The sequence below is a fragment of the Acipenser ruthenus genome, chromosome 6 (assembly GCF_902713425.1).
Source record: "Acipenser ruthenus chromosome 6, fAciRut3.2 maternal haplotype, whole genome shotgun sequence".
NCBI classification, from domain to species: Eukaryota; Metazoa; Chordata; class Actinopteri; order Acipenseriformes; family Acipenseridae; genus Acipenser; species Acipenser ruthenus.
This window is the reverse complement of record NC_081194.1, coordinates 13,051,839-13,075,394: the sequence shown is the minus strand read 5'-3', so window position 1 is coordinate 13,075,394 and position 23,556 is coordinate 13,051,839. Positions and strand designations below refer to the sequence as shown.

Below are 23,556 nucleotides of genomic sequence, written 5' to 3'. Positions count from 1 at the left end.
TTTACTATGGAAAAAGCTTTAAATGTTCACACCATGGGGCCATTTACATAATTTGTTTAATTCGAACTTTGCAGATTCGTATTAAGTCGAATTCACTGTACATACAAACCTAAGCCTGTTGTGTCACCAAGACACAGGATCAAATACAAATGCATTTCAAAGCTGCTGGTGTTGCAGTGGTAGTAGTATACATTCCTAATTCAAATGCAAAAATGTATAGGAAATAAAAAAGTATGATTTGGGCCATATTTCGGTTTCATGAGTGGTACATTTTCTTGTGCGGCCCCCCATCCCATGCAACCTCCGGAAATTGACCCTCCATCACCAAAACTTTGGGAACCCCCGGTTTAGATCAATTGAATACATCCCATGTTTGTACCAACATACGTGATCTGTTACCAAATCCCCTGTCATATTTTCATTTTGCAGCTTAAAAAGATGCTGAATTGAAGATGATTATCAAGATTGTACTATATTATGACATATTTGCTTTATTTTATTTTACTTTGTTAAATACACATTTTGTATTGTATGTTATACTATGCATGTAACACAGATTAACCCTTCTTACAATGTTATTTAAATACTGCATGGCAATCTACCATTGTATAAACATATAGAAAGGTTCTGTACATTATATTACGGGATGGACAAAAACCCCTTTGAACTCATTTTCAGCCAAGTGAAATTAATTTTTTTTAAACATAAACACACCTGTTAATTCAGTGCTGTTACATACAGCAACATGATAATCTACTTTTTCAGAGTAGACAACTTCACCCCAGCAGCATGCTGTAAACTATTATGCTGTGAAAACACCAATTCCCTTTGTGCATTTGACATGTTTCTTGATGTTTTAATGAAGAATCACAGTTGGCACAAAAGTAATTAATTACAGCTCTAAGGGGGCTGAAAATAAGAATGGTTTGCCCATTCCTAATAATAATCCCAAAGGTCTAATTTCTAAATTGCTTTAAAAAAAACAGCTTTGAAGAATTTACAGAATTTATACTGCTTTACATTTTATTACATTTAATATTACCGGTAATGCAGAATGTAGGAAATGTTTGTTATGTATGATCTAATTTCACAATTCCAGTGTTTGATGTAAATAAAGAATGTGTTTGACAATTTAATGAACTGATATGTACAGTATATGGGGGGACACATCATTTGTTATTTATTTAATTAACACACACAGGCCTCTATTCATAAAAGTACTTTACAATTGTCATAGTTAATTGCATTTAGTTCAAAACGAATGAAAGTCATGTTATGGTAAAGTGGCGGGCGGTCAAGGCTGGTCAACGGCAGGAATAGCAGACTCAGAGGTAGTAGCTTCAGTTCAGCGTCCTGGCACACTTTTATTCTTTACAAAAACAAAACAAAACAAAACAGGAACAAACAAAAAAGTTTAAACAAAACAAATCCAAACCACTACAAGCAGCTATATCCGTGCATTCCTTCTTTTTTGCTTTCTCTTACATTGTTCCTGCTTGGCAACACCTTCACTGAACTCTCCACACTCCTACACACTCCAAACAAACATTTATTTTGTTATTTTTATAGCATGAGGCCAGGGGTTGATTGACAATCAATCAGTCCATCACCCCCTGGCCACATTCCACACTTTTCAATTAACCCATTCAATTGAACAATTAAACCCAATTTACAGTGGGTGGCTGGGCAAATGGTGGCCATATTGACTCCAGGCTACGTTCCTTCACTCCTGAGTCAAGGTGGCCACCAGTCATATTGTGGCAGTGCCTCTGCTCTCTTAGTTTATGATGTCATAAAAACCTTTGAGATATATATATATATATATATATATATATATATATATATATATATATATATATATATATATATATATATGAGAAATTACTTAATCATATATATATCGGCAAATTGAGTATTCTTTCCCACTCAGATACTGAGAGATAGATGCATGATTTTGTATCTTCTAGAATTGATTATTGTAATGCTCTGTTCTCTGGTACCCATAGCCATGTTATATCTCGACTGCAACTTATACAAAGTGCTGCAGCTAGAATTTTAACCGGGACTAAGAGATGAGATCACATTACTGTGCTAGCATCTCTGCACTGGCTTCCGGTCCAATTCAGGATAGATTTTAACTTATAAGACATTAAATGATCTTTTAATACCATATATTCCTCACAGAATGCCAGGTTGCTTACTGTTCCAAAAAAAAAAAAAAAAAAAAAAACACAGGTGGTAGAGCATTCAGTTATAGGGCCCCAAAACTGGAATGATCTGCCTAGCTCTGTAAGGGAAGCACCAAGTGTCACTGCTTTTAAAACAAGATTTAAAACACACATTTATAATGTAACATTTTTATGCTAAAATGATGTTCCTTTTATTCTCTGCCTTGTTTTACTGTTCTGTGTGTTCATTTTGTGTTTATTTCTTTTCTTGCATTCTTTTATTAATATTTGTCAATGTTTTTATTCATGTGAAACACTTTGTGGCAATTTTTATTGTGAAAGGCGCTGTATTAAAAATAAAGATTATTATTATTATTATTATTATTATTATTATTATTATTATTATTATTATTATTATAAATTAGAAAAATAGAAATACCTGGGGAAAAAAAAAACTCTTAGAGCTGTAATATTACATTTTCTTCCTATCTTAAGAAAAAACCTTCAAAGCTGTTTGTGGAAGGACCAATAGAATCTGAAATATGTAGCCCAAATTAATTGGGATGTTTATTTATTCCACATCAACCTTTTAAAGTGGCTTTTAGGGCAAACAATTATTATTATTATTATTTATAAGTCAAATTAAGTTTAAGACTGAGACACTTGTTTTATTTTCAATCTAGGTGTAATCTAAGTGTCATGTGGTTCTCTTTGACTGTTATTGAACAAACTGGATGCCATTTGATATATATTCACCCTTCACTGCTTCCACTAAAATAGTTTTTTGGTATGTGTTTATCTTATCAGTTCAAAATTAATAAAAAAAGTTAAAAAAAAAAAAAAAAGGTGAAACTAGACCAACAGGAGTTAGCAAATGGCAATGAGGACCATACAAGTTTACAATTTACTGGATTTAAAATCTCCTTGAAAAATTAATTTGTATTTTTCTACAAACTATTACTCTGTGTTGGCAGTCTATTGAATAGTCCAACAATTATATAGACAGATGATGAAGATATATAAATATAGAATGAAGCTGGGCTTTAATAGATTATTGCTCAACATTACAGACCACCATAAACTACTGTTCTATGGCTATTAAGTGTACTTCCCGACCCCTATAAATTAGTTTGGAGTGGTATAAAAGTCATACCCATGTTTTGTACTTCTGCCGTTTCCCAAATCCCTTAGAAGCTTCAAAACATTTATAACTGGGATGGACTTCCGGGGTGCCATTGGACTCTGTGTTACCTAGACACCCTGTGACTACTATATTTGCTTCAACAGTCACCTCAAGAGGCTTAGTTTCTTCTTTATATCACTTTTTTCTTTCTTTTAAAAATAGCTCCCTTCCAGTTACCTTAATATGGGATAGAGAGCTTGAAAAACTAGGCGATAGTCCTGATTGGGAAGCAGTATGGGACAATGTCTTTTCGTCCTCAAAAAATCTAGCACACCAGCTAATTCACTTTAAACTAGCACATAGAATATATGCTACACCACACCGACGATTCCAGATGAAGATCGTTTCAGATCCTCTCTGCCATAAATGCACTCAGGGTGTGGCCAGAACGTATCTACATATGTTCTGGGAATGTCCTGAAATTGAATGCTTAAGGAAATATGTGGCCACTGTGCTTTCTGACGTGATTGGTGTGAAAGTGCCACTGAGTCCCCGACTGCTCCTTCTCAGCGATGACTCCCAAATGAATATTAGCCTTCAGACACGACGGCTCTTGTTGGCTGGACTAAGAGCAGCTAAAAAGTCAATCCTACGAGGTTGGGTGGAGACAGAGGTACCCTTAGATCGTGTCTGGTTGCACTCATTTGCAGATATTGTGTTGGTGGAGAGAAGTACAGCTAGATTACATCATGCCAGTGCAAAAACTGGCATGGACAGATGCCTTTTCTTATCTCAGAAGTTTATTTTAATTAGGCCCTAGGCCCTAACCCCTCCCCCCCTTTTTTATTTTTATTTTTATTTTATTTTATTTATATTTATTTATTTATTTTTTGTACTTGTTTTAGAGCTCCCAATTGTTAGTTTGTATTCATGTGTACTATGCCCAACTGTTTTACTTTCTTGTTATGGAAAACAAATAAAAAACAATTGTTCAAAAAAAACCAAAACATTTATAACTGCACAAATAGGAGAGAATGCTTTTATGTTAGTTTATTGATCTGTGATAAACAGCATCCATTTAAACAATGGCAGAAAATCTTTACAGAAGTTTACCAGTGCAGAAGAGCCAGGTAGTTTCCACTCCAATGACACAGGATGTGACAGGATGTGAGTGGTGTCACACACTCTCAGATAAATCCCTTCTTTCTGAGTCACAGCTCAGCCAATTACCCCATTTCCACAGGCACATGTGGACCATATTAAAAAATAACTAATAGTTGTTACACAGCTTTGTACTGTTGCAGATATCGTTGTCAATATGTACTATACACACATGCATAGAGAATAAAGTACAAGCTACTGTACATAATCAGATTTTATAAAAATGACTTGGATAAATTAAGTGCTGTGATTGGCTTAACAAGATCACATGACAGTGCGGTAACAATTGTCTTACCGCATTGCTATGACATCATAGAAAGACTTAATTACCTGATCTATAAATATTACTACACCTTAATAGTAACAATTATCTAAACAGTGTTTCTGTAGGTACAAATGTCAGCATACAACTGAAACAGCATTTAAATCACCCAACAATCTGTTTTTTTTCATCTCTGTCACTAAGAATTACAGATAAAATGGCAAACATACTGTGGTATTTAGAGAACAGAACAAAGAAAACTCTGAGGTAAGCCGTAGCAGTAACACTTTATTCAAAAGCCATCTGAGAAATCACCATGCAAGTCTCACACAGCATGTAATACATATGCAGCAGCAGCATCTACTTATTAAACTAAATATCGCCTTATAAAACTGACTAGTGAGTATGCAATGTTTAAATTAGACACAACAGATACATCTCACGACTACCCTCCGATTTCAGAAACACATTTAAAACAAAATTAAAATGTCTCCTGCTCTCTTCTGACACAACCGTTGGGCTTTTAGAATTCTATTGTGCTTGCCGCGGACAGGAAGGACTGCGGCACTGTGTAAACTGACATGGAAGTTGTTTAGTCCACATATCATCTAATACTGGTTTACAATCTAGTGAAATAACCTACTCCAGGGTGTGCGGTAAGACCCTCCATGATCTCGCCCCACCCTACCTGGCTGCACTTATCTCTTACTATGCTCCCCCCCGTCCCTTACGCTCTCAAACTCTGTTGTCCCTCTCGGTCCCACCCTCACCCTGTGCCCAATCAATTTCTGTTCCTTTTCCCTCCTGGCTCCCCTTCATTGGAATAAACTCCCACTCAATATAAAACAGCCCCCTACACTATGCAGTTTTCGCTCCTCCCTTAAAACATATCTTTTCACCCTAGCCTATCCCACTGCATGCCCTAGCCCCTAACCTCTGTTTGCCCAACCCTGCCCTAGTCTCTGTTCTCACTGTAGCAACACTCTCTACTTCCTCACCCTTGCCCAAAAAACATACCTTCTTCCTTCAGCCATTTTCTCTTGATTGTACCGTTTAGTTAAAAAATTGTTAAGCGCCTTGGCTAAAGGCGCTATATAAATATAAATAAATAAATAAATAAATACAATTCTTAACTCTTAAATCAAGAGGACAGTTTTTAACAAATAAGCTTTCACTGCATTTCCTACTTGATACCGTGAAAGCACTTTGAAACTGGCAGGTATTTTAAAAAATGGCTGAAAGTTCTCAATCTATTGATGTCAGATTGCGTCTGTAGAAATCAGAAATATCAGGCGCGACCTGTCGTCATAATAGTGATTGCAGGCTAGTACTGACAATAGTAGCCTATAATCAGAGAATTAAGCACAGGATTTTATAGGGAAATATTAGTCACACTTGTATTATACACATATTAAATGTAAGTGAAAGTCACTAGATTCCACCAGTTTATCAATTAAGAAAACATAAACTACTGTGAAATGTAACATGGGCACTGCAATTTTAGCATATAAAAGTACTCATTATTGTTGTATACAAACACTATCAATATTCCATAATCCCAACACCTTTACTGATCATTATTTAACTTAAGTAAGGTTCATTTTTTATGATACTATTTAAATTTATGGTGTTTGATAACAGTTTAGGAGCACGTGTAGGACAAGCATGGTTAAAGTTCAGCACAATAAATCCTGAGGTACCAAGAACCATCTTGGCAACGGCTTACTTATTTCTAGTGCCATACAGGAGAGTCTGTTCTGTTTATTTAAAAAAAGTAAAAACATATAATGCCAGCTAATTGTTTACATTTATTGCTGTTGGTTCTCATAACAACATTTTCTCTGAAGTCCTGTGTGTTCTCCAAAAGAAACGACACCGTTAATGTCCACACTCAAAGAACAGTGCGGTCTTTGCCTTCAGGAAGGTATTGTTCAAAACATGGCTGCTGTCCTGGAAGAGATGATGACTGCATCGTTGCTTTTCCTGAGATGAATGCCACGTGTTACTGTGATTTATTCTGTGGCAGATATTCAGTGGGAGCCAATGACTGCTGTCCTGACTTTTTGACTTTCTGTCTTTCTGGAGATCCAGCTCCAACATCAGCTACGGAAAAACCTCCCACATCAACAACTAGGCATCAACCAAGTAAGTTCAACATGCAAGTCTACAAATTTGTTTAGCAACAAACAAAAAAAAACACCTCAGCCCAGGAAAGTTTAATTATGGTGAATCTGAGGTTTTAGAAGCAAATCGCTGAATTGTTTTTTATTTATTTATTTTTTTTATGTACTTTGTAAATGATCCAGTACTTTGAATGATTAAGGTATTTATGTTTTGCATATATTGCTGTCAGGAAATATCAGGATTTTTGTACCAAAATATTCCAGTTTGTAATGTATTACGAAATTATATTGTATGTTCTCATGCATACATCCAGTAAGTAATTGATTGAACTTTCAATGCTATGCTATGCAAAGTGTCATGCTTATAATCTGGGAATGAATCTATTAAAAATCCTATTTTACATACTGTGCAAAAAAAAAAAAAATCATTAAGAAATGGTAAAAATGGTAATCCTTGGATTAAAACCAGGATTTTTCTATTAATCTATATTATAATTGTCTATCTAATGTTGAATATCAGAAAAAAAAAACATTACCATTCCTACTGTCATGATAAATAAGAGGAGTCCTATTTTAATTAAATAAAATAAATATTTTGCAGTTTCACTGTACCAGCCGTTTGAGACAAGCATATACTACAGGCAGGATCAACCAGGTCGACAACAAAGTTCATTTAAAGTTTGCTAAGCAAATAATTACTGTAAAAATTGTTTATAAGTCGCACCAGTGTATAACAACCCCCCCCCCCCCCCCCCCCCCCCCTTTTTGAGACAACAATTTCAGGAAAAAGCCTATAAGTCACACCGGTGTATAAGTTGCTCTCCCCTTTTTAGGACCCCCTAAAAATACCTAGAAAATAGACTTATACAAAGGTTTTTACAGTACCATTTAACTATGTCTGGTTTACACCTTTACCCAAAACTACTGCAGAAAAATATATAAAACATATACACAAAAGGATTAAAAAAAAATCGGAAAAAGATAATGTTAAGACATGTTTAAACTGAATTAACTGAAATACCATAGCAACCATTTACCAGAGGAAGCTTGTCACAAACAACTGAGAGCATTTTCAAGCAGTTGCTCATGTTTTATTGAGGCCACGTCGTATTACCATCAGTATTGAACAAGGACAGCCAGGTGCATGAGGGATATTAAACCCTGAAATTCTGATCTACATTCAATCTACTCACCATTCAACTCAAGTGCAGTACCAGAGATATGAAGTTACAGCAGCTCTCCTTTACTGGTAATAAGATATATACAATAGATACATTTGCTTAAGGGGAAACTGGCCAGTCACTGTAAATTTGATGAGGAATGACTGAGGTGGGAACACCTTAATGCTCAATAGTAATAAAGCAAGTCCTCTTGTGGCTGTACACTATTTATGAAATTGACAGTTTTATTTGTTTAGGACCTAAAATGCTCCCCAGGCTTTTAGTATACTTTTTATAGTTAAGGGCACAGTATGTTTTTGGCAGATATCTGATTTTCCATATTTCTATATCAGTTTGCCTATTGAATTCCAGCCATGTACACTGTTTATTAATTCTTTTTTTTAATGTCTTTCACAATAACAGTTAATGCAATAACATTAACAGAAATAAAGAATTTCAAAAGACAATTCCACAAAACAGGATTATGTTATGTACATAAATATAGGGGGTTATGATTATTTACAAGGGAAGCCATTAGTTTAAACTTATTTCAGAACCAATGAATTGTATTTTGTTTTCTGGATCTACATGAAGTAAGACCATTCTACTGTGAGCTGCCTTTATTCAATGCAAGTTTTTTTCAGGATGCATTAAAGATGGAATGGAATATGAAGATGGATTTTCAATCAAGGAAAACTGCAATTACTGGTAAAGATTCAGGAAAATGTTTTGATTATTAGCCGCTAAAGAAACGGCTCTAGCATATATATTCAAAATCAGAAATACAGAAAACAAGTTTGCTTACACAAGAGGACAGAGTGACTATAACCCATTAATACAACATAAACCTTTTTTTGATAACATAAATTGTTACAGTTTATGGTGAAGAGTCAATTCTATATAGCTTTCTGAAGCATAGTGGTTACTTAAATTATGTTTTCTTTGTATTGTATGTTAAGAATCCTTAAGGCTACCGGCAGCCAATTACAGTGAAATGAAAGGTTTAACAGTCCCTGATAAACACTTATCTTGGAATCTTTGACTTAGGACAGGTAATTCAAGAATAGTGTTCATCCGGCATTGTTATACCAGATAAAAATGGAACTAACAAGGTGGCTAGATATTTGTGGGTCTCATGCATATTAAGAGATTGGTCAGCGTTGTTGCAAGGCAAGGGTAAATGTAGGCTGCATGTGTCAACAGATCTACAATTTGTGCCGTTTTTAAAACTATACTGAATTTTTTCTTCTTCTTCTTCTTCTTCTTCTTCTTCTTCAAAAAAAAATATATATATATACTGTATATATATATATATTTATGGTAGGAAATCAATATATTAGGTTTGCAAATTAGCTTTTTAAGTGTGAACTGGAAACAATGTTGTGCTTGTGTATATCACCAAAAAACAAGTTGTTTTTTTTCTCACTTAAGCACATGTAAACAAAAAGCATGGATATGTACAAAGAAGGTGTGTCTTGTTCATCAAGAGATGATACAGTCTATCAATAGCAGGCATGTTGGGTAAGTAACAATTAATGCTTTATTGTCTTCACCCATGTTCTGTAAAAATAGCATTACAGTATTTGCCTATTGCTATTGTAGTTTGAATGTTTTGAATGTCCTAAGGAACAATCTACTCTGTCTGTATATATTGACATTATATTACTTTTTGTAGCTGGACAGCCAGTAACTACAGTCATTTTTGGGGTATGACTCTTGATGAAGGTATTCGGTATCGACTTGGCACTATCCCTCCATCTGCAAACATTTTAGCAATGAATGCGATTAAAGTAAGTTCAATGTACCAGTCATATACAGTACAAATGACAATAGAAAACCAGTTAAAAAAGTGTGAACTGCAAATTGTTAAGAAGTAAGCAAGATCTCACCACTTGATACCAGTAATTAATAATAAACACAGGGAAATTATCAAGGTCAGAAAGGGTACCTGGATATTCTTCAGGCTGGTTACTATACCTGGTTTGAGTTTTTCTACTTATGCCCACATTCATCAGAAATGAAACCAGTGATTAATATTGCCCTGAGAGGTTCCCGAAGGAAATAAAGCTATAAAGTCATATATAATTATGTAATTATTAAACTATTTTAAATTGTGTTACCCTGATGACAATATTACAATGAACGTGGAAGCACAGGAATAAATGTTGTATATTCTCAGCTCATAGGGGCTGTTAATACCTATTTGGGCTGTGGCGCGTTCCATTATCTCAAAACAGATACCAATAGAAGCACAGGTTGTTATTGACAATGTATATGTTTTCTCATGGACAGGTTATTGCAGATTTAAAGTATGACATGCCTGAGTTCTTCATTGCCTCCTATAAGTGGCCAGGTTGGATCCATGGACCACTTGACCAGCACAATTGTGCTGCTTCTTGGGCCTTTTCAACAGCAAGTAAAAGGCCCAAACTTTTGTATTAACTTTTTGGGACTTCTTCACACAATCTTAAAGACTCTTTAATGGAATGCTTTGTTAAGGGATTTTGTTCCACCTGAAACTCAATTCCAAATCAAATTCTGGTTAATCATTAATCAAATTTACTTTAAGATTTATTTTTATAGTTAGGCCTTTTCAACTGCTTAGGCCTGTGCATATTATGTTATAGTGTATAGGTCTCTAAATTTGGCAGTTTAAACTGTTTGAGTCTGTTCTACAGTAGTGGTTATTTGTGTTCATGTACAGTTCATGAGGTTTCTCGACATTAAAAACTTTTTGTTGTTGTTGCTTGAAACATATATAAAATACAAATTCCGCATTTTACATGTGTATCGACCATCAAATCTCTTGAGTGGTGAATACAACCTTTGCTTTCTCCAACTGACTGGCTGCATCAGTTTGTATGCATATTATCATTATGACAAGAATTGTGTAAAACCTCTGAAGGCATTGAACAGCTACCAGACAGACTCTCAATTACTTCAAAACTGTGCCAACTTAAAGATCAAATATAAAATCCAATTACAAATCTATACCCTACCTGTAAATAAATGGTATTGATTTTACATTTTACCTTTTTTTTCAGCTGTTGCAGCTGATAGAATAGCAATCCACTCTATGGGTCGTAGAAAAGCTAACCTCTCACCTCAGAATTTAATATCATGTGATACCAAAAACCCAAATGGCTGCAGTGGAGGAAGAATTGACAGTGCATGGTGGTATTTAAGGCACCATGGGTAAATATCGTTGTTTTTAATTTAATCAACCAACAGAGTTAAGTATTTTTCTTTGTATACCTTATTCTCAAATTTTAATAGGGCTAAAAGAGTAAGTAGCGGGGTTCGGAAAAAATATATAGTTGCACATCCCCAGGTGTTGCTCCAAGTGTTTAAATAACACACCTGTTATTTTTTCATTGTTAACATCCTGACAACTTTTTATACTTATAACTTGAAAGTCGGTTTCAAGGCTGTTTTCCAAATGGCCGCTCTGGTGCAATGATTATTACCCACATTGTCAAACAGGTAACACAGCATTAACGATCCATGATGTGGTACGGAACAGAAAAGCCAGAGCACTTGTTATGTTTTTTTCTTTTTTTTAATTGCTCTTCCTGCGGTGATTTTTAGAACAGATCTCCAACCCCAGTGCAGCAGGGTGGCCATTTTGAAAAGAGCTCTAAAACAGACTTTAAAGTTATAAGTGTAATCAGTTGTCAGAATGTTAACAATAAAAAGGAGAATTACAGGTACGTTATTTAAACAGTTGTAGCAGCACATGGGGACGTATAACGCTATATTTTTCGGATAGGATAAAACTTTAAGTGAAATTACAACTTCTGTTTGGTTTTGTCAGAAAAACATTATTGCCTACTAATGAAAAAATGACAAAATACCTGTACATACATTTTTGGGACATGTTGCTTAGTTGTATTTTCTATGAAATAACAAACTTTTTGACAATAAACGATTATGTTTTTTTTAATTATATTGTGGAATACAATTGTTAAAAATAATACTGAAGATAAAAGGTATACAACAAAAGTCAGACGGTAGCAAGGTTCAACTAATAAAGTGATATCTTAAGTCAAAAGTGAAGTCAAATACTACAGTTTTAGGCAGAAAAAAAAATTGAATGATATTTTATTGGGAATGCAAGAAAACAAAAGCAGAGAAACTACTAAATTGTCATGCAAATTCACAGTTGTTAACTTTTATAAGGGCAACAACAAAAACACTATTTGAGGGAGACTAACATGTCAATATCTATTGGAGGGAGACTTACAGCACACATGTAAACATGATAAACACCATTGATTGCATTTCAATATTTTATTTCTAGTTTAGTGTCAAATGAATGTTACCCTTTCTCAATGGACTACAAATATGGAAAGGATACTTGCATGATGGCAAGTAGACCTGCTGGAAATGGAAAAAGACATGCTACCATGACCTGCCCAAACAGTGTTGTGAATTCCAATGAAATATCCCTGTGTACACCTCCATACAGGATTCCATCAAATGTAAGCATATTTTACCTTTAAAAACATACATTAACTTTCCCATCATCCATTACTGAATGGAAAAAAAGAATAATAATCATATTATTGTGCATCCATTAATGATAACCCCATTAATCAAATAGTGATGTTTATTCTTAGAAACGAGCTACTGGTTAATTCTTAACAACAATGGTAGAAGCAAATCTAAGTAGCAATATATAGCTAATAATAAAACTGCATCTGATTTAATGAACCTCTGTCAATTGATATCTAGGAAACCGAAATAATGAAAGAAATCTTGGAAAATGGACCCGTTCAAGGTAAACCATTTTGGAAACGTATTCGTTTTGTTTTTATTGTTATTATTTAAGAATTAAAAGTAACCATATTAGCTTTTAAAATATTTTTTTTTACTTGTAAAATACATTTTCTAGCACATGGTGCTTCCTTTTAATCTTGTATTTTTTTCGGCATTTAAATACAAGCAAAAATGTCATGTTCATAATAATTTGTAATTCTACCCCCCCCCCCCCCCCCCCCCCCATTTATTTTTAACAATATATTTATTTATTTACAGCTGTGATGCAAGTACATGGAGACTTTTTTCTGTATAAAGAAGGAATTTACAGATACACCAATGTTGCAAAAAGAATGCCAGAAAATGATCAAAAACAAGGCACCCATTCAGTCAAACTAACAGGGTTAGTATAAAATACTATTCCTAATTCCTTTGCCAAAATTCTATTATACTTTGTAGTCACACAGAGCATTACTTTACCCAGTCATTCAGCACTAGTACCCAATCAGACAGAAAATCCCAATGCAAAGGGTGTCAATAGAGGTTCAGATAGGACCCAAGTTGAAAGCCCTGTTCCTTTTCATTGGCAACAGACTGAGATCAAACCAGTTTTAATCTGTCAACCCCAACTGGTACAGGAGGCTGTCAGAAATCAAACTGGTTTGAAGGCGGAAGACCTGATAAGCGAATAACAGATAGAGGCAGGTGTCAAACATCGAGCTGCAGAAAATATTGCCTCAGCAAGCAAACACCAGAAATAAGCAACTGACAACCAGATTTCAAGTGTATTTATTTCTTCATTTTGTCTTATCTTTGACCTTTTGACTGAGGTCCGGATGCAGAAAAATCTACTTTTAAAGCTTGATTCATGGTGTAAAGATAGGATTAATCAATTGTATAGGAGGTGATGTCTGCTGCATCTGGTAGGCCTTATTCATACAGAACTGGAGATTAAAAAATTAAAAAATCCTTTAGATATTTTACAGGACTTGGCTGTTTGTGTACAGACGAGAATACAAAAAATTTATGCTGACAGTTCAAGCCTGGTGTAAATTACTTCTGTCTGGAACAAAAGAGTTGGAATCAATAAGATACATTCTAGATTTGATTCATTCAATATTAAAGCAGGCAGAAATGCAGCAGAAATGCGTTGTCTTCTCCAAACAGTATCTTAACTAAAACTGTCATGTCTGTGACACTTTCAGTTTGAGTAACTTTGCTTTGATAACTCTAATCCCAACCCTAACCCTATAGCTGTATTGTAAAGAATATACTGAATGTCCTTATCTGATAGTTGTGTGTTGGGTTGTGATTATAGAAAAGGACAACAGTGTGAAATGTAAGGTGTTTAAAATTGATCTATGTATAAATACAATTATTACACCAGCAGTATGAACCTTCAGGTTAGGCGCAAAATGGACTATGTAATAAGGTTTTGGATCTTAATTACACAAAGTACAGGTCTACTCTTTTCCTATGGGTGGCCATGTATAAAATGGGATGACAAGTTATTTTAAAATCATAACAGAATTCATATTTTAGTTGATGCATGTTGAATGACCTGCAAAGTAGTGAGATAGAGATCCTTTTATTTATTTATTTATTTATTTATTTATTTTAATTTTAGCTGGGGTCATCAGAAAGGACCAGATGGAAAGAAAGTTAAGTTTTGGGTGAGTCAATAAATATATATATATATAATTCATAGTAGATACTAATTCTCTAATGCATTTTGTATTGTAAATATTTATTCTAATAATTCTTCTGTCTAACCATTATTTAATAATATTATACTGTAGCAGTAGCATATACAATGCATTATTACCAGTATAAATAAAAATGATGTTTCTTTCACAGATTGCTACAAACTCTTGGGGAAAGTGGTGGGGAGAAAATGGAAGTTTTCGGATTGTGCGAGGAGAAAATGAGAGTGGTATTGAACAACTAATTATTGGTGTATGGGGTCAAAGTGGACCAAACTGATACTGTTATATACCTGTTTTTTAATTATTTTACACATTCATTTTATAATTTTGTTATGTATTTGTTTTAATATTGTGATTATATCATGTATCTGTTATTGTATTGTGCCTTAACAATATCCAGCAATCAGCGTTATGCTACTGCAAACATATATTTTTGTAGTTTGATTAGATATGCATGGATATTATACCACACTTTTACCCAATTTATAGATTTACCATTTTTTAAAATGTTTTTAAAATTGCATTTACATTATGAATTCTTGACAATTCCCAGTAATATTTAATAGTAAATAGTGTGTAATATGTGCCATAAAATAGACTGCTACATGCTTGTAATACATCAAACAAATGTTAAATGACAAGATATTTATTATATTTCCTAATGTGTAATTAAAATTATGAAAAGTTTCAGGTAGGATATCGATAAATACACCTGCAAATGTGGTCAATTGATTGGTAGGAAAATTCAAAGACTGGATCAAGGATATAAATTACATATTGTATAACCTCCAGTCAGTTGGTGCAGTAGCTACAACCACTAGTATTCAAGTCAGGTACATTTAAATCTACCTCTCACTGCATGTTGTGCAATGCTTTTGAGTTTACCTCCTTACCAACCTTCATTTAACATTCAGCCTCTTTCGGCCCCAGAGTGGAATTATTTACATTTGTGTTACTATGGTTTCCGTGGCCATTTTCCCAGGTAGCGCACTAGCACACTTGGTAACTCAAGGCAAAGTGGTTCATATGAACACACAAAACATTCAGTTACCAGCAGAGTGTGCCAGACAGCTTTAACGAATTAGCTGCAGTACTGAATTATTTTTAAAGTCTTCCCTTAGTCAGCATATTCCCAGTCAGTTTTCACCCGATCACGGGGAGGGGAGCACTATTAAGACAAACAAAAGGAGAGCAAGTAAGTTCGGAATCTACTCCTCAGTTTTAGTTTCCAATCATAGACATAAAGTAGGACACAGATTAAAATATATATATATATATATATATACAAAACTGCAACAGGATTTCGGCATTTCTCTATTTTTTTTCCTTCAGAAACAGTGCATGCTAAATCAGCCAAGGGGTCTTTGCTCTAACATTATCTAGTGAACACCATTCTGTATTGACCGCAAAACAAAATAAAACCTGTTCCACAGCACCAGATTAAATTTGCTATCACGTGAAAATGTTGTTGACAAATGTACAGCCAGTAGATAGACTGGTAGTTACTCTAAACACTCTTTATCAGTGTCTCCATATGGTATTAAGATGTCAAAACATTTGTTTTTAGAATATACAGAATTTATTTTTAGTACTTGTAAATGTCTTATGGTTTTGTGTTAGTTATAGTATTCACCAATAAAATTCAACATTTACATATAAAGGTTAGTCATTTCTAAATATGTATTAAACAAGGGTTTAATTATCTAAGGGATTGCCCTAAAAATAAATCAGTTTATTAACTTATAATCACTTCTAAACTACAGTACTTGCCCAGCTTTCCATGCAATGAAAGTATTACTAGATATTACAAATTAATAACATGTATAACTATTCAAATAAGAACAAGGAAACCCACTGCTGTTCATAGGAAAATCAATTTTACTTTACAGTACACTTCTTACTGTTGAATTTGTATTTATTATTTAGGATCTGTACCTTAGTAAACAAGAATAAAAGCATTATGTATTCATGTTTTATTTTTACAGTGTTTACTCAGAAATAAGGTACCCCTGAATCCAAATCACACCCCTAATTATATATATATATATATATATATATATATATATATATATATATATATATATATATATTATTCTTTGCATAACACATTTACCCAAGGTTTCACAGACCCTAATTAACACTAACCTTCGTCTAATGTTACTTTAGGTTAAGTAATCTAAGATTAGTGTTAATCAAGGTTTTCGTGAAACCACCCCTTAAATGAAATAATTTGCCACTTTGCAAAATGTTCATAAAATGCATTTAAACTAAAACTGTATGAGTCAAATTCACTGCTGGAAAGTAAAAAAGAGATATATAAAAAATGTGAATATAAAAAAAGGTTAACAAGATTTTAAGCCAGCTGTTTTTTAATATTTCAGTATTAGCTAGAACAATACAACATGTGTTTGATGATGTTTTCATGCATCTTCTAGCACATCCGCTGAGGGAGATACGCTATTCAAATCTGTGGAGTGGTTCAGCATGATATTAAAAGCAAATAAACAACAAGAACAGCGCCGATGAACATCAGGGTTTAATCACTGGAGCTGGCTCCACTGCCACTCTATTTTGTCAAACATTAAACTAAAACAACTGTTAAAATGCACCATTGATAGCTTCATTGACGAATGCAACTTAGAAACAGAAATGTTTCGTGTTCATGAGGCTTCAGTATTATTTAGGCACAACTCTTTGCATTCAGCTCAGCAAATACAATGAAATCACAGGAGGCTTTTTTTAAATGGAAGTATTGATTTTCTTGTCAACCAGGCATAACCGACATTCATATTAAATGTATTCATTTGCTGCACTGAAGGACACTTTATGTAATTTCTTTCATTTTGTGTTCCCTCAGTTATTAGAGGAATAGAGAAAAACCTTGAGTTTTTAATGCTCTTTGTGAAAAGATTACTATTGTTCTTTATTGTTTTTCAAACCTCTTAAGGTATCTTTAAAAAAGCACTAAAAAGCATCATGTCAGTCATCTTTAAATTACCTTGGATTGCAGACACATTGTTTTCAAGATAGAACCATCTCAGAGTATTTTACAATGTCCAGATCTTTATCGTGTTTCGCTTGAAGAAATGCACTAATTTCCATAAGTATCAATACAATACAAATAAGCACATTACTACTGACCACTATCAATTCTTTAAAAGTATGATGAATATGCAAGCAATAAGACCCCACAGGGTGGGCGGTATTGGGTGGTGTTACCGGGCCGCGCAAGGGCGTAATGAGGCCCGATGCCGCACAAATTAAAAACTCAATAATTCAGACTTCTGTCAATATATTTTGATACTGTACTGTGGCAGGTTGGCAGGTTGAGTGTTATGTGCCTGACCTCGCCAATGGCAAAGCACCACTTTTCACCTTTTAGGCAGGTGAGGCCTAAAAGGTGAAAAGTGGTGCTTATGTTCATCCCTTGGTCCATTCTCCACTCTTCTCACACAAAGAAAAAATCCAGAAAAATCAAAAAAATGTGTACCCGCAGTACTGTTCCTGGTCTGCGTATTGAAGGTGCTGTTTCCCATTTCTTGACACCAAGTGTGGCAGGTTGGCTGGTGGTTGCGTCAGGCCAGGAAATACAGGACACAGAGTGGTGAGTGAATTGCGTTGGTGCACAGATTTAATAAACAAACAGTTTTCACAAAACAGAAAACAAAAACGGCATGTTGGCCAAAATAAATCGACAAATACAAAACTGACAAAACAAGTATCGTGCTGGTGTAAACCAGCACGGACAGCAATTGCTTTCTAATAATATTGACTTTCTTGTCTCACGACTCTCGTTCCGCTTCTGAACAGACAACCACGTATTACCCGTGATCACCCTATTTATACACCTGTGGCTGGAGCCTTAATTAGTCGATTTAATCACTTATTCAATTTACGGCTCCAGCCACATTCCTATGTGTTTTTGCAGGGAGGATTTTAACTTCCTCCCTGCCACCCATTATTCCACACACACACAGAGACATCCTTCATGTCCTTCAGCTGTCACATTTTGTTCTTGTGTAATTAATAAAAAAAATCACTGTTTTAAGTCCAGCAGCTGGTGTATTGCATTGGTTAGGTACTGACAGCTAAATCAGTCTTAATTATTATAATATCTTCAGGTGTGACACAAACAGAATAGTTGGTGAAGTAATACTGTCTTTATACATGTTCTTATGTTGAGAATGTAGTATGCCTAACTTAATTCATTTAACTTAATATTCTTAATACAGAGGGCATGTGATGCAATTATTTCTTTTTTTTTTTTTAGAATTTAAGTACAGTAAGAACAGTGCAATGTTTGCAAATTACTGTGGTTAAGAGACGTGTCATGTGGTCCACTAGATGTACTGTATATAAGCTGTGTGAGAGTTACGTGCAGTTATTCAGCAACCATCATGTGAAAGCTGTCACAAAACAGGCTTTAAACATTTGCAGAAAACAACCTATGAAATGAACACCTGAAAAGTGATTCTAAACAAGATGAAGAAGAATACATTTGTTGAGAAAGCTGATATTTTTGACATGTAGCACGTTATTCTTTAATTATCAATGCCATTTAATTATCAATGCCATTTTGAATTATTTTAATCTATTCTCAGACTGTACCTCAAATGTGAAACTTGACATGTCTGTGATCAATAAAGATTTGTTATATTTACTATTTACTAAGCATTCAAATCAAGACCACTACATTTCCAGTAGCCCGGCATTTCAACAATGATAATCACACTGCTGAGCACCACCACCATCACCATATATATGAAATTAATAGCTAGTTGAGGCACCTTTAGCAATAATAACCTCTTTAAAACGATTAGGATATTTGTCAATGAGCTTTTGGTATGATTCTTTAGTGATTTTCGACCATTCTTCAACGCAAAATTGTTCCAGTTCATTCAAATTCTGAGGACTTCTCTAGTACACAGCTTTCTTCAACTCATACCAAAGATTCTCAATCGGATTTAGATCAGGGACTTTGACTAGGCCATTCCAGAACCTTTTATTCTGAAGTAGATTTTGATGTGTGCTTTGGATCGTTGTTGTGTTGGAATGTCCAGTTGCGCTTTAAACCAAGTTTTGTAGGGGAGGGTTTCAGATGATTGGCCAATATCTTTTGGTATGCTATGGAATCCATTTTGCCATTAGAGGAAAAACAGCCCCATAGAAGGATATTATCACCTCCGTGCTTGACAGTAGGTATGGTGTTCTTTTTTTGTACGCATCATCACTTTCTCCAAACGTAAGGACTATCAGGTGACCAAATAGCTCAATTTTTGTTTCATCACTCCACAAAACCTTTGACCAGAACTCATATTCATCATTCAAATGCCGTTTTGCAAACTTCAAGCGATTGTCCTTGTGACGTTTTCCTAAGAGTGGCTTTTTCCTTGGCCTGCGACCATTGAGACCTTCACCATGCAATACTTGACCTATGGTTGAAATAGAAACCCCAGTCCCATTTGCAGCCAATTCACTTTGAATACCTTTGGCAGTCAATCTAGGATTGTTATTAACCTTACTCACAATTCTACTTGCTCTTGGTGAAAGAACCTTTTTTCTTCCACACCGAGGGAGCGTTGTGACAGTATGTGGCAAAGTGGTTAACAGTGTGCAGGTGCAGGTGATCAATTATCAGACAAACAACACTAATCCAGGTGCAATGAAGGTTTAATTGTATAACCCAATGCCTGATGGCTAACAGCAGTAAACAATAAAAATGTTAATGAAGCAATACAGCAGCGTGTATTGCTTATTTATAATCTGCGGGTTTGCCCTGAAATAATAACAGTCCTGTTTCAGTTCACCCACCTGTAACACAGACACAAACACAAACACCAGTCCACAGTGCGTGCTCTAGTGCTCATGGTGAATACAGTTCTTTAGTGACAACAAAAGTGCAGTGTTGTTGATCCGGGTTTAGTCCTGGCTTTTGGCGACAGCTCCAGATTGTGTTAGCCGTCCAAATAATTACAAACAGTATTATTAACGACAAACAAAACACTCATGTTTCACAGCACAGGTTCTCCTTCTGATCATTTAACGTAACCATTCACAAAGGAACAGATCACATCACTACGTCCCTTTTTATAACGTCACCCATGACCCCTTGATCAACGAGCGCATCCTCTCCTCCAATCCACAGATGCCATGCCGTTTCCTGTCCGAGTCATTGAGTTCGTATACCGTAGCTCTGCCCCCTTTCTAGATGGCCGACTTCCACCTAACCCTGGGAATAAACTGTCGTGCCATTTAGTGCAGGGTATTCTGTTCCCTTTAAGCAGCTGCCTCGCAGGTTGGGAGGGAGATCTAACACCAAGAATCATCGATCTTTGTCACACAGTACCATAAGTCTTGTACTTCTTGATAATAGAAACAGTTGTTGAAATTGGGATACTCAAATGCTTGGAAATCTTCTTGTATCCTTCTTGTTATTGTTTTTTTTTTTTTTATTTTTTTTACTGCATTTAGTTTTCTCAAGATGTTGTTTTAACAACCCTGCCATTCTGAAGTATGGTAGTGGATTAGCTTCAACTGAGAAAATTGCTGTGGTATGAAAAATACCATCCGGATCACTTGGCAAAATGGAGAACTGTCTGCCTTCAGAAAGTATTTGTAAAGTATTGCAAAAAAAAGGAATTACAGGATAAAATACTGGCTTACCTTCACTGAATGCAGGTCAGATTTGAAGTGGCGCTGTACTAATCGTAGCCAGTAGAGGTTGTGCGCAGACAAAGAAATGGTGTTGAAATAATAATAAATAACACTAGCTAAACTGATGGAAACACACTGCATAGGAGTGCATGATTTCTTACAAATCTGTGGTAAATCTGTGGCAACTCGCTCTGGGCAGCAGTACGATTGATCAGCTGAGAGACACAAGAGATTTAAAAAACATGTTTTGTTTTTGTAGTTGGAGATAGTAGCTAGGTTTTGGGGGGAGGAGAGAGAAACTAAACTTGAGCCGCGTTTGGTGATGGTTTAGAGGCGATTCAAAATAATGTCAATTAATTTTAAGCAAAGGAAGCTGAAATAAAATCTTCTATACATTGCATTGGTTTTGTTTTTTAGTAATCAGATTTTGTGTTGCTTACAACCTGGCAACATATGACGGGAACTAAAAAATGAAGAAATGTGTTCACTTCCCTGGAATTGTTATATAGTTCCCTGACATTTGATTAATATAGTTACATTTCCTGGTATTTTATGTACTGTATATAGATCTATTTCCTGACATGTAATGTAGATAGTTCCCTGGAACTGTATGCACAGAATATAGTTTCCTGGAATTTTATGTAGTTAGTTCACTGGCACTTAAATTGAATATAGTTCCCCTCCCACAATTTAAAGTTAAAAAAAAACATCAGTACATGAAAACAACGCATGCAAAAACAATGTGTGTGCAACATATACATGTCTCCTCATATTATCCCCATTTGAAAATGTTGGCCACCACAAAAGTTCACTTGGCCACTAGGTTTTGAAAGCTAGAGGTCAAATGACCACCAGGATAAAAGTGATTTTGTACCAGCTTGGTACTTCTTGCTTATCTAATTAGTTAACAAACATATTGTAACAATGCTGGCACTTATAAGCACCATTATGAGTTCTTTACCCGAAAGGAATCTCCCAGATTTCCAGCTTTCATTCAACTTACTGTACATTTTAATTGGAATATGTTGTATGTGGAATTTTCGTCACTTATTTCTTGGGAATCAGGAATACTCAATATTCCAACTCTTTATTTAGCAGAAGCAGTCATACAAGTACAGCACAAATGATGATGCTATATTTGGTATAAAGAGATACAAAATAAGCCAATTAAACAAATGTGATACAAAATAAAAGTACATCGTTAGCAGGACCCTCTTCATATCGCTGTTGTGCAATTCTTGCTGGAGGCTGAGGTAGCTGTTCCCCTGCTTGCCTGAGCACCTCCTTACGGTCCTGGCACAGATTGTGCAGGAGACAGCAGGCTGTAATAATTTGGGGAACAAGCTTGTGGTTCACTTAAGAACGCTTCAGTTGCATCCGCCACCTCCCTTGCAATAGCCAAACGCCTGTTCAACCAGCACTCGGATTTGGCCCAGTTTATTATTAATAAAGATATAACCCCCCCCCCCCCCCCCCCCCAACATATCATTGATGTGGTAAACTTACTTTCTATCGACATCACTTACGATGCCATCTTACTAACAAATATTGTTGTCCAGACCTCAACTCAATCAGAAATTTTGAAGTAAATGTTTAAGAAACAGTGGGCTAGATTTATAACTGCTACAGTAATTCTACAAAAAATAGTACCAAGCATTCAGGGTCATGCCATTCCATCCTATTTCAGTACTGCTGCAACATGTGTCATTCATGCTTAAACTTGATGATGAGTCATACCGCATGAAGTTGAGATATACAATTCCTGGCCACTTTATTAGGACCTTGTTGGGTTGACTTTTTCCACAAAAGTACACTACATCATTAGCTCGGCTTTCCGCACATGTCTGTGTGCTTAGTACGTAACAGTATATTGTGTTTGGTGGCAATCATAAGTGGTTTCAGCACTTCATATTCAGCTACTGAAAGTTGCAAATTGATGATAACATTTCTTTTAGCTACATCTGTGCATGTTCAAAACAGTGTCTATCAAGTTTGTCAAATTTAACAAATAATGATGATTAACCTGGAATAAAGCAGAAAGTCAACATTAGAATTTATGAGTACAATGGTAATCCAAATCAGATCAATAAATACATTCATTATAAAAGATACAGTAATAATATTATCTAAACCTCATGTATTGCAAAGGATGGACAGTACATTTCTAAGATACTGTATCAGTATGGCACTGTACTCATTTTAAAATATATTACTTTCTACAAAACCCTGTTATTATAACATAAGTTTGCTGTCTGCCAAATATTTAAATTCAATTGGGGACATATATTAATTTTCTCTTTGCTGTGTAATCTGTTTTCTCTGCAGTTTGGGATGACATGCATGATTGTATATCTTGCTGCAATTTTTAAAGGTTAAATGGTGTATCTGGCAAATCTTAAATGCCACTTACATTAAACCTGCAGTTCCCACAGTCATGCTCA

At 35.0% G+C, this 23,556-nt stretch overlaps 2 protein-coding genes across 3 annotated transcripts in view; both read left to right on the top strand.

Moving 5' to 3' along the window:
* LOC117410637 (muscular LMNA-interacting protein-like) overlaps positions 1–2,552 on the top strand; it is a 37,959-nt gene extending 35,407 nt beyond the window's left edge. For both annotated transcript variants that reach the window (XM_059025033.1, XM_059025031.1), the window contains one exon: positions 430–2,552. In XM_059025033.1, coding sequence (XP_058881016.1) covers positions 430–434 — 5 coding nt within the window. In that variant the 3' untranslated portion in view covers positions 435–2,552. The remainder of the gene's footprint in view (positions 1–429) is intronic.
* A 4,069-nt stretch (positions 2,553–6,621) lies between these two features.
* LOC117411269 (tubulointerstitial nephritis antigen-like) lies at positions 6,622–16,310 on the top strand. The gene is made up of 11 exons (XM_059025030.1): positions 6,622–6,859; positions 8,642–8,705; positions 9,429–9,518; positions 9,673–9,787; positions 10,290–10,413; positions 11,042–11,192; positions 12,298–12,478; positions 12,732–12,777; positions 13,035–13,158; positions 14,383–14,428; positions 14,613–16,310. The coding sequence occupies exons 1-11, from the start codon at positions 6,703–6,705 to the stop codon at positions 14,736–14,738; spliced, it is 1,224 nt and encodes a 407-aa protein (XP_058881013.1). The 5' UTR covers positions 6,622–6,702; the 3' UTR covers positions 14,739–16,310.
* The last annotated feature ends 7,246 nt before the right edge of the window (positions 16,311–23,556 follow it).

Bases quoted from the DNA above. Each gene is read 5' to 3' on its own strand.
- LOC117411269 (XM_059025030.1), top strand. From the start codon at position 6,703: ATGAATGCCACGTGTTACTGTGATTTATTCTGTGGCAGATATTCAGTG. The intron at 9,519-9,672 runs GTAAGTAACAAT...TACTTTTTGTAG, and splicing joins ATCAATAGCAGGCATGTTGG to CTGGACAGCCAGTAACTACA. The intron at 14,429-14,612 runs GTGAGTCAATAA...TTTCTTTCACAG, and splicing joins GAAAGAAAGTTAAGTTTTGG to ATTGCTACAAACTCTTGGGG.